The following is a 19,364-nucleotide window of genomic DNA, read 5'->3' as shown; positions in this document are numbered from 1 at the left end:
AGGGGACGTGAAGCTGCCTGTAAGAGCGTGGAGAGAGGGGGACCAGCCGTTCCTAAGCAGGTGAGGAGGCAGCTGTAAAGCCTTCACTCCATCCAGGGCTTTGAGTGAAAGATGTGTCATTTTTCATATTTCCCAGATACTTGATATGCACACGGTGTCTGCCTGCTCCTGCTTCATGAAAGAGGTGATTTTTCAAGCTTAGGCAAATGTGGCAAAGCTCAGGGTCTGCTGGTGTCTCATTTTTTCTCATCATGTCACTTGTTTTAACCGATTTGAGAAAATGAGATTATGTTTTTCCTTTTTGCTCATTTATCCAGCAATTTATTTATTTATTTGCTCATTGAAGGGGGGATTATCACAGGTAACTAGGCTTGATTTCTCTCTTGTTTTCATACACATTTCATTAGTGTCCCTGAAGATTTAAGACCTACGAAGTGAAACATCACAAGTCTCATCACAAAAAGCATATATTTACTCTTAAAATCAAAACCGAAGATTGCATTAAAGAAGATTATATTTCTGACTGAAATAATCTAGAATATTGCTATGTCTAAGATCTATTGCTTTAATCTTTGCAGTGATTGTTGAAAAACCCAAGAAAGTTGAATAAACCTAATACCTAGAACCATTGGACTTTAGTTAATATCATTTTCATCTTTCTACATCTAGGAGGGAGTATTTATAGTTGTTATCATTTCATTGATGAATCTGAAATGGGTCTCAAATGTATAAACGCTTGGGGTTGAAACTGGCTTCAGTGCTGCAGTTTTTGGGGGTATTTGAGGCACAGATGAACCACACACTGACGATAATAAGCAATTACTAAGAGGAGACAATGGAAAAAAATACTGAGTTTAATTGCGGACAGAGCCCAATGATGTATTTCCCAGTTTAAAATTACTGTATTTTGATAATAAGCCCCATAAAGACATAAGTTTGTTATAAGTAGCATAGCCATAACCCTCCACCAAAAAAATCTAATATATTTACTGATTAAGAGAGACAGTCTACGTGAAAGCTCATTGCAAACTGTACCGTATTTCTTGACTGTATGCACAGGGCACAAAATAAGACAGGTAGCATTTGGTCTTATATTCTAGCCAGGTACCACACAGTTAAAAATGACAGCAAGATTAAACACAAGATTGTTGTTACTATGTGGATCATTAGCTGTGTGAACAGCAAAATGTCACTCATTCAACATCTGTGATATGCACATTTGTAGTCTACTAAGGGAGGATGCCAGTAATTCCTGATCTTTCTGAAGAGCTTTACATTTTACAAAGCACTTTCGTGAAGATTATTTTATTTACACTCCCCACAATATCCCTAAATGGGAAATTGGGCCCAGAGAAGAAAAATGACTTGCCCAAGGTCATGTCACTAATGTTAAGTGACAGAGACGACGGCCCAGCCTAAGTTCTGCCATCCTCAAGTGCCACCCCTCACCACTTCCACCATGGCCACCTTTCAAAATGGGTCTGCAGTTCAAATGAGTCCGTGTATTGACATAACTTGAAAATTTTCACAAATTACGTGAAGGTGCTCACATCTCTTCAAAAAGGCTACTTGGCAAGATTGTGCTCTGTACTGGGAGCCATTAGTTCCTCCTTGGGAAACAGGCTCTGGAGATGAAATCAGACCAAAGTCCCCAATGGCAGGTATTAGCTGTGTGACCTCAGGCAAGTCGCTCAGACCCTCAGAACTTCAGTCTCCTGAGCAACAGGGTGGGAAATTACACCTACTTGAATAAGAATTAAGCGAAGCAAGGTGAATTAACCTTAACAGTGCGCCTAAAGCACTCACATTAGTTGTTTTTGTTTTGCGTGCTTATTGTTAAGTATTACAGTAAATGCCGCTTTCTCGCGTTATTTGTATGACTTTGTAAAAAGTCAAAGACGTTTTTTGCCAGAACAGATTGGAGATCTACTGACTGGAGGTAACTTGGGGATTCCACGTTTTTTGTATTTTTTTTTTTCCCCCTCCAACTCGGCACTGGAGCCTCGGACTCTGGCAGTGGCTGATCCAGGCTCAGGACACGAGAGGCAGAAATACCAGCGCGCAGCATGGGCAGGGCCGTTTCCAGGCCCTCCCGCAGGGGCAGGCCCTCCCCTCGCCTTCCCTCCCGGATCCAGGGCTTTGAGAAAGAGGGCGGCTGAGGCCCAGAGGCAGCCCTGGGCCTGTGCCCCAAGCTCAGCCCCCGCCAAACCCCTCCTCCCGGAGCGACCCAAGGTCTAGCATCCAGCAAGCTGGCGCGCTCCCCTGCAGCCCGCGTGGGAGGACCCGGCCTGTACACGTACTCTTTAGATCCTGCCCCCAGCCGGGAAGCAGAACCCGGGAAAGCCGCAAGCAGCGAGCGCCCTGGGAGGTGTTGCTGGAGGAGAATGCCGAAGAGCGCAGGATCGGTGCCCAGGCTGGCTGCAGAGCCAGAAAAAAGCAAAGGCTAGACAACGCAGCTAGCGGAAGCCTGGCGGATGGGAGGAGGCCAGGAAGGGATTTGGAAGGAAGGAAGGGTGGGGACGGAGAGCTGGGAGCTCTAGAGAACTAAGGATCCGGAGCTTGGGCGCGCAACTGGTCCCCAGAGCCCGGTCTTGGCGATCGGGTGGGAGGGGGAGGGGAAGGGGTGCGGTGCAGGTGACGGGTGGAGTAAATGGATGCAAAGGCTGAAGCTAAGCAGAAAATGGAAGGCAACCTTTCCGAGAACCAGGGCGGGTGAGGACAATCGAGCTGGGGGAACAGTAATGAGAGAGCTGGAGAGGCACAGAAGGAGAGAGAAATCCTGATTGAAGAGTGAGGCCATGGAAGGGTAAGAAATATACTTTGAACAGAAAAACGAAGAAAGCAAAATGCGTCTGGAACTCAAAATTCGATATAGGAAAAAAAAAAATCACGCTAAAGAGAACTTGTCCCGGAAAATGCCGAGAGATAGGGGGAAAAAAAAAAAAAGGCATCGAGCATACCGCAAGAACAGAAAGTGAAAGAAGGGAGAAAGGAGAGGAGACAAACCAGACAAGAAATAGTAAGTTACTTTTTAATTTCTTTTTCACTCACAAACTACTTACAAAGTTAATTTTGGCACTGACATCCACATAAAATCTCTAGCCACATACACACCAAGATTATGGTATCCATGCTAGATAAAAATGAATCCCAGGAACATGGACACATTATTTTCTTGGTTGCAAAGATCATATTTTGCCTCAAAAATTCCTCAAGTCTTGAAAGTTATCCCACCTTTTGCAGGATATTTCACTCTTGACCAAAGGTATTCCAAAACAAACGACTTCTCCTTTTTAAGGTGTGTGCCAAGGGGTGGCGGGACTCTTAGAGAAAACCACCTTTTCTGAGAAGTTATTAGAAATACCTCCAAGACATTTTAGTATCCCCCTCTTTCCCCAAAGCATCCAGGCAACAAGTCTTGAAATTCCGAGGCAAGCTGCCCACCCTGTAGCACTTTCTGTCACTTGCCTTCAACCATCTGTTAAAAGACAGCGGTGAAACGGGAGGCTGCCGTGGAGCCAGCTTCCAACTTACCTGGTCTGCGCAGGTGATGGTGCTGGAAAGTGTGCTGAAGGGATCCATGGCAGAGCAGCATCGCACAAGCACTTATCCACAAATACAGGACCCAGGGCATCGCAGAGACCATTGCCATTCTCTAAAGAGAACATTAGACAGGAAGGATTACCCCCGGGTTAGAGCCCCCAGCTCCGTCAGTCCCAGTGGTGAGAGAAGGGGGGTCTCAGACGTCATGTGCCTTTGCTACTTTGCTGGTTAGAATTAATGATCCAGAAGAGGTCATGCCACAAGGTGGGACTGAGGGAGGTCACTCTCCATGAGATCATGAATCCATTTTTGAAATTATTCAAAACCAAACTCTTAGGATGGCCAAAATACAGAAATAAAGTTTTTGACTATCTGTTAGGCAGTGTGAAACACTGTATCCTGACTAAACATGCAGTTTTACACAATGATCTTTAAGCTATAGTTATTCCAGGCATTGAAAGGCTGCACGCTCCTGTTCATTCTAACTTCATTGCAAGTCTGACATAAGCCTGGAAGGAAATAGTGGATTCTTTTTTTTTTTTTAACTCTACAGTCATGAATTTTTAATTCCAATGCTGTCGCCTAAACTAAGTAATCATTTCTCAGAGGCATGTTGTAATCTCCTAAAAGAGATGGTCTTTTTGGCTGGACTTAAAACCAGAAGGAATTATCTTCAGCCAGAATGAGTTTCGGATACAAGACCTAAGCATCTCTCCTAGAGCAAAGCATAATTTACAATATTGCTTTGCCTCCTAAGAGCGTATCGTGGCATTTGTTGTAGTGTTGATGAATATGCATATACAGGTGGTATACGTATTTATGGCTGAACATCCACCTTTTCTTAAGCGCTGAAACTTTGACAGTCTTCTCGGCACCTATGAGAATCTCAGGAGCTACAAAGGCTCAACTGCGCTGCATATTGTCCAGTTTCTCAAACAACACCTTATGCTGCATTTCATATTTGTCAAATTAATCAAACTTGAAGCATCATCCTTAGCCAGTGACATGGAAGCATTTTCTATACAGGAAGCCAGTTAAGTATATGCCTTTCTCCTAGATAGATCTTTGGAACCTAGATTGTTTCTTTCTTTTTTTTCATCTTTCCACTGTCAAATCATACACTTCAAGTATTTCAACGCTACATTTAAAACCTCCTAGTGACCTCCCAGTGTGGCTTCTTTATTCGTGGAAATCGGTACTCTTTCCAAAGCTGTGATGTTCGGCAAGCAAAACGTATACATTATATGTGTGTGTGTATATCGACATAATACAAGATAATTTATGTGTTTTAGGAGAGAGAGAGATGTAGTCTTTAAGAAGGGTTTTAGAACTATAATAGACAAATGGTGACAACCATAATTAAGTGCAAAGTAGGAAAACATTATTTTCAACAGCATGGTGCCTTTCATGCCCCGGTCTGTGATTCACATAGACGATTCACTTTATAATTAGTTTCACAGCCCACTGTTTACTTTTGTGTACAACGGATTTAACCTCATTGTCTTCAGAACTATCGGTGTACCACAGATGCATTCTCTTCAGTAAAGATAAAGAGCAACACCCCTCCTATGAATTCTGAAATGAATGCATTTGGGTGCCTTTTCAAAATACCCTGCAAATTATAGAAAGACAAAATAGAGGTGACTGTGGCATGCAATGATTGCTTGTGAATTTCAGTTAAAATGCACTAGGAATTCATCTAAACTTGAAGAAAGCCTACCACAATCAAAACAACAGTTTTTCATTGACGGCTTTCCACACAGATCTTAGCACTCAAAAAGATTGCTGTGACTTGACGTTTGCAGTATTTTCCTTCTTTTTCTTTTTTTCATTTAACTTTCTTTAATTCTCAGCATTACTTCCAAGGTTCCTGCATATAGCTCTCTTTGCTCACTCTCTTACCAAGAGGTTGTCTCTATGGTAATAGGTGTTCCCCACCCCCCGCCCCGCAAAATAATGCATTCAGCCCTACATAGTTCTCTAGACCTGACTGAATAGGTTTGAAATCTGCTTTCTGAATCTTAAATCCTTAAAGAGGCTTCTTACCTGAAAAATCCAGCCAAGAGCAGAGTACTCTATTAGTGTTCATTGGAAAGCTCTAACACTTTCTAAAATCCATCTGTGCCACAATTGGAGATTTTTTAAAAAAGAGCTTCCCAATAATCTTCTTTATCAGGATTTAAAAAATATGTTTTTCTCTTCCGATGCTACTCCCACAGTAAAGAAGACATTGGGTTCATTCAGACTGTATTGTCAGAAAAGGAACCAAGGTTTGAGGACTGGAAACCTTGTCATTTTCACCTTTAAATCATCTCCTGGCGTCACCTCTGCCTGACGAGACCTTTGAAGTGATGGTGAGATATTGTGCAGTTTCCTGATGAGAATCAGTTTATAGTTAATGAGGGACCATCCCCACTCCAGTGCATTCAGGGCAGAGTAAGGCAGCAAAATGTAGGAGCAGGGCTGCTATATGGCGCTGTAAGTAGCAATAGTCTCTTTCAATACATCCCTCCTCTGTAAAGTATCACATGTCTTAAAGTGACATTACTCTTTATTATAGCTACATTGAATTGTAATACCTGCCCACTAACTCCTGAACAACTCAAGCAGCACTTTAACACTGTATTGCCAGGTACGTCGTTCTCTTAGAGATTTTACGGATACTATTCATTTGCCGAAAGAGTAAAGAGGGAAGGAGAAACAAAAGAAAAAAGCATTCTGCAAAATACTGATAGTGTTAATGGGTGTTAGACTCCTAACAGCAAATGGGAAAGTGAAATGTAAGCCATTTCTTACCTCTTAATGTTCTTTTAACCAGTAAGTTAACCCAAAATATTGTTGAGTTTACACAAATTTAAGTCTGTCGATTGTTTTTGGCAGCTAAACCTGGGAATATGGTCTATCTAGACTACAATATAGATGTTTATAGGCATAAGCGCAGAGCAAACCTTCTGAGTTTTTTAACATGTTTAATAAATAGAAATATGTCATTTTCAGCATCGAAGACTGGATTTAAATAAAGAAATATGCTCAAGACATTTTTTAAAAATTTCCCTCAAATAACATGCTGGGGTGGGGAGAGGAGACACTCAGAAGTTCAACATTTTGTTTCTAGTATTATGGTTTAGACACTTTCTTCTTTGGAAATATAATGTCACTGTACCTACACATTATCGATGCATATAAGGTGACCTAGTTTTCACTTACAGATTGCACGAGCAACGATTCATTCCAATAACTCAATCAGTTATTTCATGAATCACTTATAAAGTACCTACTATGTGTTAGATGCTGGGGGACAAGGCGGAAAACAAGATTGATGTGATTGCCACTGTCATAGATCATACTGTTTAGTCTTTAATTTTTTTTTTTTTTAAATCAAGGTAGTTCTCAGAATATTCCAGCCTCAAAAACCTCTCCAAGTGCCTCAGAATACTCTCTTGCCTTCCACAGGCGTCATAAGGAAGGTTTGATGCTGCCGTGCGTCTTTAGAAGCCGTTCTCTCCTCTCCTGTTACACAGAGTGAGAGAATGAGAGACCCTTCAGACGCATCAGTCTTCCCCACTGGTCCTGCACAGTTGCACAATACACACAGAATAGCTCTTTGGACCCTAACAACCATTTATTAAAGCTCATCAATAAACAAAGTTCAAGGTAACAGTAAATACAAATCTTAGAGTGAGAATAAGTCGTGCCAAAGTTCTAGATGGTGTTGCGTGTTTCATTTCTGTCATTCATTATTGTTGAGTTGGTGAGTGTATATAGAAAGCTCACACCGACTGTTCAATATCAAGACAAAAATGATAATAACTACAGTAGCAGCAGGTAAGGTTTATTGAACCTTCACCATGTGCTGGCACTACTCTATAGTATGTTGCTTATAAGGTGTAATTTAATCCTGTTTACCACCCCATAAGATAGGTGAAATGATTATTGTCTTCATTTCATGGATGGGGAACCAGAGGGTGAATAGGGAGATTAAGAAACTTGCTCAAGGTATTATAGCTACTAAGTGATAGAGCAGATTTCAAACCCCAATGATCTGGGTCAAGAGCCCACCTCCTAAACGCCAGGATTAAACACTTCATGGAAAAAAACAACTCTCCAAAATTAACCATTATATTTTCTCATTTCTTTACCATTAAGACAGACTCAAAAAATTATTATACATTCATTCAAGACTTATATACTGAGTACATTCCAGGCATTTGAAATATAGAAATGTGGAAGGTAGTACTTACCCCATGTCTTTGTTTGTTTGTTTTTTTTTTTGGTTTGTTTCTGTTATGCTAATGCATTAAAAATAAAAGGAAGTTCACATTTGCTAATAAAAGCTATCATTTGAAAACGGTACATTATATTTTTCATTTCTAGGGATTAAACTAAGGCTCAACATAGTTTCTTATCTACAATTCAATTTAATAAACTTGAAACATACTCATGGATTATGTTCAAGGCACTCAGGCGTTGTTAGATTTTTTTTAAACGACTGGAATAAAGACTTTCCCTTACTTTTTTTTTTTTTTTTGCGGTACACGGGCCTCTCACTGCTGTGGCCTCTCCCGTTGCGGAGCACAAGCTCTGGACGCGCAGGCTCAGCGGCCATGGCTCACGGGCCCAGCCACTCCGCGGCATGTGGGATCCTCCCGGACCGGGGCTCGAACCCGTGTCCCCTGCATCGGCAGGCGGACTCTCAACCACTGCACCACCAGGGAAGCCCCTCCCTTACATTTTTAAGTGGCTTCTATACATGTATGTGATGGAACAAGAATATCAACCTAGTTCCATTTTCTCTTCCAAATACCTTGTCCATTGTCTTGCAGCCAATGATCATTTTCCCTAATAATATAAGCATCAACAGATATTGACATTTAAGGCAATTTAGTCCATTCTTCCATCTCAAAGCAAAATTACTCTCACACCTTCCAAAGAAGTTTGGCCTTTGCACCTTTGACCATGGTAGGACTCCATCACTTGATCACTTTACTGTTTAGTGGGCCATAATGTTCTGGCCAATGAGGTATCAACAAAACTGATGGTATCTCTTTGAGGCTGGAGCATTTAATTGTTGAAGCAACACCCTGTAGATCTCTCTTTGCCTCTGGAACAGAGACTAGTTACACTATCTGCCTGGATTCTTGAGAGACTGCAAAGAGCAGAGGCATCCCCTTCCCCTACCCACCCACAATAGATGTAGATAGTAAATAAGAAATATTCTGTTCTTTAGGCAGTTGAGATTTGGGGGCTATTTGTATTTGCACTATAACCTAGTCTATCCTGACTGATGAAGACTTTAACCTATATTGATCATATATTAATTGAATTTTTATGTTCCATTTACTGCCCTAAGCTCTGAGGACACAGCAGTATACACATCAGACCCAGTTCCTGCCTTCACAGAGCCCCCTGCTGTAGAAATCCATTGGAGATTTTTGATCAGAGCAGTGATAAATCCAGAGCATTGATGATTGCAGCTAGAATCCCTTCAGGTTCTTATAAGCCACGAGTTATAAACTGATCACTTACGTGCCCACAGCCATGCCCTGCTCAATCATTTGGTTATACAAGCACAATACTGCAAAAGGCAATGGACTACAGCACAATTGTTTTAGTCCTTCCAGTTACATGAATTCAAGATACCTACTCAGTTGGGCCAAACTCCTAAATATATACACTTCAAATACAGTATCTATGTATATGTACATTTGTTTATGTAAAAAAGAGAGAAAATCCTATTTACCAGAACTTCTCCCCATGGAGAAACCCACATTTACTCAGAAGAAAGGCCCAATGAAAATAATTGGGAGTGAAAGATAAAACACTCAGAATGCTTAAATAGCCAAGAATGTTCAGCATATTGCCCTACATAATAAAAGGCAGGGGAAGGGAGGAATGGCAGATAGAGGATGCAATAGGGCAGAAACCTGGAGGGAGGAAAAAATGGTGAGGGGCAGAGAAGCACACAGAGAGCTAAAGAGAGACAGAGAGATGCAGAGGCTCTCTAGAGGCTCAGAAGAAGAGAACTGAGAACAGAAATGTCCAAAGGGGATTTCCTGGTGGAAAACTATATCCTGTGGAATAGGACTCCACCCTGAGTCTCTTCAAATGATTACAAAAGCTTCAAAATACAAAAAACTCATGTATACTACATGTTATTAAGTTAACTGGGGAACCCACTGAAGGGGGAAAATCCTAGATCCAGGCCCAAAGTACCACCAGAAAATCCCTCATTCCCCTGATGACCACACTTTTCATTTCTCGGCATTAGAAATAAAAGCCATCCTTACTTTAGTTTAAGAACAATCTACTTAATAATTTGGCTAATTTGAATTCACAAATGTGCAGGGAAAACAAATTTGAGACATGCAAGATTTTATGTCTATGCATATTTCTAAATTGAAAAACAACTAAAGGAATTTAAATAAATTACATCTGGGCTGAGAAAGATGCCAAGTTTTGGTCCAATGCAAATGAAAGTGGTTTAGATGTATGCCATTTAAAACAGTTCTAAGTATTTCTTGAAATAACGCATTTTGGCTGTGATTTCACAATGCTGATGTTTTTTCTTGTTCCATTTCAATGGCTAATGGAAATGAAGGCACGGATGAGAGGATCATTGCCATTATCTCGAATCTAGATGTCTTCTGTAACTTTGAAGCCCAATTTCTCTTTTCTGTAGTCACTGGGGCTACCTATCAGTTGGCTGACAATGTCTATTTTCAGTCCCTGATCATGAGAAGACAATATACCTTTTCCTTTGGCTAAGGAATAATGTTACCCTACCTTTCTCCCGTAACCCAACTGCATAAATCATTTGTGTTACATCACTCTTTTCCTGGAACTCACTTAAAATTTTCCTGTCTACCCTGGTGTCCTAGTATGTGCCCCATACCAGATACACAGCAACACCCCTAGCTTGTCAGTCTTACTTTGGGGCCTAAATAACGTTTATATACTTCTCTTATTTACTACTCTATTCTGTACCTTGCATTTTTTCAAAGCTAAGATGAGGAAAAGGATAACGAAGAGAAAAGCAGGTGAAGTACAACAACAGAATGGGAGTTTAAATAATACATAATATTGATGGTGATTGATGATCTTATAATAATGATGATGATGATGATACTATTGTATTAGGACCCTTTTTTTTTTGGCAGGGGAGACTCTTTCTATGTGCCAAGCCCTGGTTAAGCGTTCACATGCTGTGTCTCATTTAATTCTCACCAAAATGCTAATAGGTCTGTATTACAGTGATCTTTATTTTATGGGTGAAAATACAAATTTCAGAGAAGTCAAGGGATTGAACTAATGCCACACCTCTAGTAAGGTTGAAAGACTTTGATGCAAACTCATATTTGATTTTCAGAGCCTAAGCTCTAAGCAACCGAATTCTAGGCAAGCAATATTGGCAAGAAATAAAAAAATGTATATGATAAAGATAAAAGAGCAAGTAAGCAAAGTAAGATGAGCCTGATGTGAAGTTTGAACGTGAAATGCAAAGCATCAGTGGTACAAAGGAAGCACTATTTTGACTCTAAGCTTCCTAGCAGTAGAAGTGAAGAAGAGAAAAATTATTTCTTAAAAATTTACAGCATCCATAAGGTAAAAAACCAAACAAAAGCACACAAACCAAAAAAAGCCAAACAACTGCTCCAGAAGGAATAAAAATTAATGGTAACAGAGAATGAGCAGAGGCTGAATCATTTTCTATAAAACTGGTGATTCTCAGTTTCGTAACTTGGACCTGGATACATAATGCAGAATTTTCCGTAACTGTAAGAAAAGGGAAATGGAAGGCAAGATTTCTCTTAGGCTGGAAGAAAAGATAACCTTCGTGTTGGAGTTTCATTTTCCACCTCCAGCAGCCTATCTCTACGATCACTTTATCAATTATAATTCCTCATTGCTTATCTTGTCTGTCTTCCAGGCAGCAGAGAAAGAAAGAATAAGGTCATTTCTTTTGTTCTTTCACATCTCATCTCCTTATTCTGCTTTTAGAACAGAAAGAAAGTTGAAACCACAAACAGCTTCACCTCCATTACACTAATCAAAGTAATAAATGAACTGTCCTTTTAGAGACCAAGTGGTCTCTTCATTACGAGAATATGAACATATTTTATAAGCACATAAAGGTCCTGAAAATGACTGCTTTGATGATAATAATAAAAACAATAACATGATTTCTATGGTTCATAAAACTCTCAGATTCATAGCCGGATTCATCATCGCTATCCCCCATAACTACTCTGATCTAAGAAATGGCCCTTCACCCGCTCAATGGTTCAGCCAGAAATGAAGACGGCCATCTCCCTCTCCATAAACTCCCTCTTTCAACGTCACTCCCCATCAATTTGACTTCCAGTCTATGTTTTAAACCTCTCTATTCTCTCCCTCTCCATTCAAACATCTTCACCCAAGTTACCACCATCTTTCACCTGAACTATGGTAATACTTTCCTAACTAGTCCGCTTGCCTTCAAATGCGTACCTCCCACCCATCTCTTCCCCACTCTGCAGCCGGAGGGAATGTGTTTGAGATGCATGTTGATCATGCCACTCTTGTTATTTGAAAATCTTTCAATGGTTTTTCATTGAGCTTAAAATAAAGCCCAAGTTCATGACCATGGTTGACAGGGCTCTGCATGAGTTGGCCCCTCTCTACTTCCCTAGCTTCATCTTTTACAAACACACTCACTCTCGGCTCCTACTATACTCCTCTCTTGGGTCCTTGAGTAGGATAGGGAAACTTTCCCCCAGTTGTCTTCTGGAATGCTCCAAACCAGATCAACTCATTGTGGTTATGCTCTCATAGCCCTCAGGATATCATCTCTATAGGTTAACTACCATTGTAAACAACTATTTCTGGAATTATTTATGATAGCTGGTTTACCTCTTTACCAGAATCACCATGAGAGAAGGAAAACTGGCACCTTGCTCAGTACCATATCTTCAGAATCGAGCAGAGATATACTACCTGACATATAGTAGGCACTCAAATGTTGGCATCATAAATAAATAATAATCAATGAATCAAAAGTAAAATATAAGGCCACTATCAAGATGGCATGCACAGCGAACTGTTTTTCTAGAAATAAGTAGATTTTGTATGCTCCCCAATAGCCTTTATTCATTCCTCTTGGTAGCACACACGTATGAAGTGGCGATACATATTAAGGATGACTCCCTTGCTTGTGTGAGTCTACTGTTATGGCACTAAGTAAAGGAAGTTGGCCCATATATTGTTCAAACCCTTAGCTACCTGCCACTAAATCTGTGTTGGATTTCTTTTTTTTTTTTTTTTTTTTTTTTGCTAGAAGAAAAAAATGAAACTGTCCTGAATTTTCAGCCCTGGTTCTTAGTATTTGATATCCAAATATGATCTGATGGTAGAACTCACAGCTGATCCCTGAAGCATAAAGAAAAGTCTCCAAATGTTAATAAAAAGAAAGCACTTAGAATTTCATTATACTGAACCTAGAAGAAATCCCCCCAAAAGCCTCCTAGTCCAGCCTCTCTGTTCTAGAGGAAATAAAAAGACCTGAGAACGGGAAGAAGCTTACCTGAGGGAATACACTGAGTTCACTTGTGTGGGTCATGTTAGAACACAAGTCTCCTCATCTGATGTTCTCTCTCTTTCTCTCTCTCTCACAGCACTACCCAGTGGAACCTTCTGCAATACTAGAAATGTTCTGTATCTGTGCTGGCCAAGACGGTAGCCACTATCCACGTGTGGCTATCAAGCACTTGAAATGTGGCTAGTGCAACCAAGGAAATGAATTTTTTAATTTTATTTCATTTTAACTAATGTAAACTTAAATAGCCTCATATGGCTAGTGGATACTTTACTGAACAGCACAGCTTTAAAATATACCAGCTAGGTTATGGAAAATAAAACCTGTGACATCAAATAATTTTCAGTAAGCTAGAAGAAAAATTTGAATCACCTGACAGTAACTTTCCAAAACTAGGATATCATAGAAGAAGGTAGAATGGGCTTGGTTACAAGTAATAGGAAAAAAATAAACAAACGAAAACAATGCAAACGGCAGTGAATAATAAAGAGGATGTATGGCTTCTTGCAGGTGCACAGTTCACAGGTGGGGCTCACCTCCAGGTGGGTTTGACCCAGTGACCCAGGATTGTTTCGAGAAGCTCTCTCAGATGAACAAGGAAGAGTCTTTCTTAGCTTCCCCCAGCAAACCACTTCTCACGGCTCCTTAGCTTGACTTGGGTCACTTGCCCCTCCTTGAGCCAGTTACCTTGGCCAGGGGGAAAAGGTCACATTGTTGGACTTTGAGCTGCACCATAAGCCCCAGACCCAAATCAAGAGAGAAATCAGCTTCCTCCAAAAGAGATGAATGGAGTGAGGGAGGTTTGATACTTAAATGAAAATTAAGACAATAATGAGGAAGAAAGGATGAATATTAAAGACAATCACAGTGTGGACAAAAGTTAGTAATGTTTTCATATGTCCTTTTAGCACTAAAGTACTTTGCCATTTTTATAACTTTTTCTACTTATAAAGTAATATATTAGTATTTTTGAAAGGTAGTAAACTTAAGATCTAAATAGAAAAATTTTAAACTCATCTAGAATCTGTTACATGAAAGTCACCAGTATTCGTATTTAAGTGCACATTCTCCTTTCACTTTCTAAAAATGCCTGGTTGGTTTGGGTGCTTCTCTCTCTCTCTCTCTCTCTCTCTCTCTCTCTCTCTCTCTCTCTATATATATATATATATACACACACACACACACACACACACACACACACACACACACATATGTTTTATAACCTGCTTTTTTTTCTCTGAAAATATCACATTTTCCAATGTCAATAACTATTCCTCTAATGGTGACCTTAATCTACATAACCAACCTAAAGTACTTTTCTTTTTCTAAACATTCCTCATCCCTCTGTTGCTTGTAAATTGTGGTTAATCTTACTTTTCTGGCAGGAAACTTCCTTCTAAACAAGACAGAGAATTATCAACAAGAATATTTTTCTTTTCTCTACAGGACCCTATAGATGCCAATGGTTAACTACAACAGAAAAACATAAATCCCCTTCGCCTGCTGTGGGCTTAAATCCTATGAACTTTTCTTGACACTCTAGGTTTGTACCTGATCTGCCTTCAAGTAAATTTCTCTTCTGGTCTTTGTCGTATTATTAATGTGGCTGATTATCTATTCTCGTTTATCTGGTTTGAATTTTAATTGTGGGAAAGAGATAATTTCCAGAAAAAGAAAGTAAACTGAAAAATAGAAATACGTATCTTTTAATCCATATCTCCTTGGGCCTCCCTCCCTTGATTTCTTTATGTTTTGACTTGGTCAGTGAGGCAGTATAATAGAAGGGCTAAGAGAATGGGCTCTGCAGTCTGACAGCTTGGGTCCTTCTTTCAGCAACACCACTTACTAACCGCCCAGTCCTATTAAAGTAATTTTCCCTGAGTTGCCTCACTGATTCAAAGGATTATCATTAAGATGCATATCAGAATGTCTGGCATATTATAAATCTCTATAAACTTTTAAAATTAAATTTGATATCTAGGCTGTAACTAAGATTTAGCTCTAAGTTTTAAGATGTTTTCTTATGCCTTTGCAACCTCAACTTTTTAAATTTGAAACATTCTTGCTCCCCTTCCATCTCCACTTACCTTTCCTATTCCCCTTCCTTCTCCCAAATCGACCTACTTTTCTAGATTTGGTTCCGGTGCACTGTTCTCCATGGAGTTTTCCTTGGCCTCCCAAGTCTAGGGTGGACACCCCTCCCCTCCACCTCTGTAAGGTTCACTGCCAACCACATTTGCTACAGCATCTACTGCTCGGTACCATATTTGTCTGTTTTCTTTTCTTTTCTCTTCATATCCCTCTGGCCTCAGAGGGACTTTCCCTGACCTTATCATTCCCTTTTTGAAAACATGAAATGGTTTTCCAATGCACAGAATATAATGTGGTTTAAAAACCACTGACCAGGGCTTCCCTGGTGGAGCAGTGGTTAAGAATCCGCCTGCCAATACAGGGGACACGGGTTCAAGTCCTGGTCCGGGCAGATCCCACGTGCCACGGAGCAACTAAGCCTGTGTGCCACAACTACAGAGCCTGCACTCTAGAGCCTGCGAGACACAACAATGGAAGCCTGCGCACCTAGAGCCCGTGCTCCTCAACAAGAGAAGCCACCGCAATGAGAAGCCCATGCACCACAACGAAGAGTAGCCCCTGCTTGTCACAACTAGAGAAAGCCCGCGTGCAGCAATGAAGATCCAATGCAGCTAAAAATTAAATAATTAATAAAAAAAATTTTTAAGTAAATAAAAACCACAGACCACAAGACCCAACACAACCAGTGTCTGCCCATATTTTCAATCTAAATATTCCATTCCTCCCTACCTACTCCCACATTCACCATGCTCCAGTCACTCTGATCTTTTCTCAGTAATGCATTCAGGTATTCATTCATTCAGCAAGCATTCACGCAACAAACCAAGTACAGAGAACACAACTCAAGAACTGGTTCACAAGATAATCATTGCCCCATCTCACATACTCCAAATACTATCTAGATTCAGGACCTCTGTATAGGCTCTAAACTGTTTTATTCATCACTGTTCACTCTCCATCTGACAATGTACCTGGCACATAGTAGGTGCTCAATCAGTATTAATAGACTAGATGAATAAATGAATGTGTCAGTAATGAATAAACACAGCCATTTCTCATTTATTCATGTTTTAGGTGTTTTATGAATTTGCACAATATTCTAAGCAAGAGGTTGGCAGTGGGCTGAGCAGGGAGGAGGCTGGGAAGAATTTCAGATGATGTGTCTGTACACGTATGGGTGTTTGTGTGGGAATCTGAGTCTGAGAACGCCTAAATGTGCATCTCCAACCACAGCCCAGTGCCAGAGAGAAAGGCTTTTTGCATTGCTTCTTGTTTTTTCTCATCCACCCTTTTGTCCCTTTCTCCTATTATACCATATTGAAAGTAGGCTTTTCCCACTCTTAGTTTCCACCCTCACGTTCATAGTGTAATGATGAGCATGTGGTATCTCTGAGCTTAGAGAGAATACAGCAGTTGCTAGTTTAGAGCAGAGGAAAACAATTATAAAAAGGAGTTCAAGGGTAAACGTTGGACATGATTGAAGCAGGTAGGACAAAGTACTTGAGCACACCCATACTTGGATTCCCTAAACCAGAGGTCCTCAGTCTTGACTGAGTTACAATAACTTGGGGAGATTTTAAAACTCTAAATGCCCCGGACCCTACCTCAGATGACTCAAAACAGGATCTCTGGAGGTGGAACTCAGGCAACAGTGTTTCTCAAAGCTCCCTGCGTGGTTCCAATGTGCAGCCAAGTTTGAAAACCACTGACTAAAACAAAAACTTACTGCAGTAAGTCTCTAGTCACTGTGGCAACCCCACAAATAACTGCGATCTCTTGTTAATTAGTTGCCAACTAAGAGGCACATTCTCCGTGTTTAACAGATTGAAGGTTAGCCCAGTGTATGCATCTTTATTGAAAGCTTACTATGTGTTTGATATGATAATATTTACCATATAAGAACTCTATTTCATTAATTTGGGTTTTTTTCCTACCTCATATTTAACTGCATAAATGATGTGAACCTTAGGTGTTCCAAGCAATGGTTAGTAAACATCATGACCGCTCCCTTTACATACATCCCCTCTCCCTGATTTTCTATCATTTAGCCACAACCCCCCGTGCTGAGCTAACCGCTGGTTCTAGGAGGCTCTCCTGTGGCCCAGGGTAGCCCCATCCCCTGGCCACAATCAGGGATGAGCACAAAACTCAGTTTGTGCCAATAATATGCAAGGGCAGGTTTCCAGAGATCTCTTGGAAAGACACTTTTTAATTCAACCAAAACAGCTTTAGGAAGTGATTTTTTTTTTTCTTTTCTTTTCTTCCAGACCTGAACAAGGAAGCAGGTCATAGACTAAGAGTCATTAACAAGCATTTGGAGATTCTGAAGAGGCACCAACCCTAACACGAGACTGATACCATGAAAAGTAGAGTGAACAAGTGTGGAAAAATGTCCTTTGATGAATCAAACAAGCTCTAAAGTCCACTCAGTGTTGGACTTGCCCTGTAATATTTTAAGGCAGTTTGAGTGCGGCTTTCCATTACTTGCAACCAAAAGCATCCGAATTATTGGATCATTAAGAGACAGCCTACAACAATGGAAATATAAAACTAAAAATATCCCAAAGATTATTTAACCAAAACTTTCATTTTAAAAATGAGAAGAGGGGCTTCCCTAGTGGCGCAGTGGTTGAGAGTCCGCCTGCCGATGCAGGGGACATGGATTCGTGCCCCAGTCTGGGAAGATCCCACATGCCACGAAGTGGCTGGGCCCGTGAGCCGTGGCCGCTGAGCCTGCGCGTCCGGAGCCTGTGCTCTGCAACCGGAGAGGCCACAACAGTGAGAGGCCCACGTACCACGGAAAAAAAAAAAAAAAAAAAAAGGGAAGATTAAGACCCAAACAGCTGAAATGACTCACGCAAGGTAGCACAATCTACCTGGCCTTAATGTTACATAGAGTTGGACCTGGATCTCAGGTGTCCTCATTTCCAGCCCATTGTTCGTTCTACTGAAGAATAAAGTCTTCATTGAAAACATTCACTTTAATTTTCAAATGTTGCTAAATTAGCTATGATGACCCTAATTTTTAAAATGTCATTAAATCTCCTTGGAACTCTCTAGAAATACATATTCCCAGCCCTCTCTCAAAAGACATACTCAAAGCCTATACAGACCATTTGCTTTCCAAATGCAGACGTCATGAAAGAATATGCAAAACTGTTGAAAATATATATCACACAAGCCACCCCAACCAAAAAAAAATTTTTAAGTTCTATCCAGCTAGGCTGCTTCAGTAAATGATGTTGCTGAATATATAAAATACTTGAATCTAAATTTAAAAATGCTCCCCCCACCCCTTGATTAACCAGATTGTCCCCTCCCCTATATATAGGAACGCTATGTGCCTGAGCCCACTTACCATCTGTCACCACATTTTCCAAACTTCTCTTCCACCCCCTCCTCTTACACAATCTTATCACATAAAAATATTAGATTTCAGGGATTTGTATAATTTCATTAAATTTTCTGAGCCAAGGAAAAATAGAGGAAGTACTGGTATCTCAAACTGACTCAGATTTTGAGTGTCCAACACATATCCGTGGTAACCACTAATGCCCTTCAGGCACAACTCATGTGCCCGGGAATAAAAAGAATAAGTCTTTTCCCTTATTATGGCATTTCATATTAGGAGTTTTCAGGTGTTCCCCATACTGCCGAGGGGGATTTGGATAGCGTCCAGAGAGTCCTGAGTCATATACCATCATATTGCTTTGTTTATTACCTTTCATAAAGATTTGCGAGTTTTCTCAGATCATTAGAAAAATACTTAGAAGCCAATTGGGGATTATGCATGTTGCTGCTTCCCCTTCACAGTTTGGGAAATGATTTTTAATCATCTGAATACAGGGCACCTCTACGCACCCAAGTGCTTAAGGTAGAAGCTGAAGAGTCTTCTTTTGTTGCTCGCTTTCCTGCTTCTCACATACAATCTATCCAAAATCTCAGCCAATGCTCTTGTTTCCAGACCCCACAGGAGGTCTTTGAGGAATGACCAGTGAGATTGGCTTTAAAATAATAAGTCCGCTACACAATGAAGAATTGTTAGGGACGGCCCTCTGAACTAGGTTCTTTCCTGCTTCTCTGCACAGGTAGGAGGAATGAGGCTTATAATGAGCATCCTATTATTCCTACCAAACATCCCTCTTTCTCCCATCCCTAA

General features: G+C 40.5%; 1 protein-coding gene and 1 long non-coding RNA gene across 8 annotated transcripts in view; one reads left to right on the top strand and one right to left on the bottom strand.

The window, feature by feature from the left end:
- The window catches only part of TAFA1 (TAFA chemokine like family member 1), a 769,514-nt gene that overhangs the window by 465,978 nt on the left and 284,172 nt on the right, over positions 1-19,364 (bottom strand). For 2 of the 4 annotated variants that reach the window (XM_073787537.1, XM_073787538.1), the window contains one exon: positions 3,535-3,655. In XM_073787537.1, coding sequence (XP_073643638.1) covers positions 3,535-3,655 — 121 coding nt within the window. Of the gene's footprint in view, positions 1-3,534; positions 3,937-19,364 lie in introns of those variants that run through there. The other 2 variants (XM_073787540.1, XM_073787539.1) reach the window with 2 other exon arrangements.
- On the top strand, positions 1,994-19,055 carry LOC141275692 (uncharacterized). Of its 4 annotated transcripts, none has more exons than XR_012323888.1 (4): positions 1,994-3,019; positions 5,763-5,897; positions 14,561-14,657; positions 15,567-17,014. It is a non-coding gene; the product is annotated as an uncharacterized lncRNA (long non-coding RNA). The 4 variants fall into 4 exon arrangements; XR_012323887.1 differs by lacking the exon at positions 15,567-17,014 and adding an exon at positions 17,473-19,055 and having other exon boundaries at positions 1,996-3,019; XR_012323886.1 differs by lacking the exons at positions 14,561-14,657; positions 15,567-17,014 and adding an exon at positions 6,927-8,061 and having other exon boundaries at positions 2,004-3,019.

This window comes from Tursiops truncatus, chromosome 10, assembly GCF_011762595.2.
Source record: "Tursiops truncatus isolate mTurTru1 chromosome 10, mTurTru1.mat.Y, whole genome shotgun sequence".
Lineage (NCBI taxonomy): Eukaryota > Metazoa > Chordata > Mammalia > Artiodactyla > Delphinidae > Tursiops > Tursiops truncatus.
Note: the sequence above shows the minus strand (reverse complement) of the source record. Positions and strands in the feature narration are given on the sequence as shown.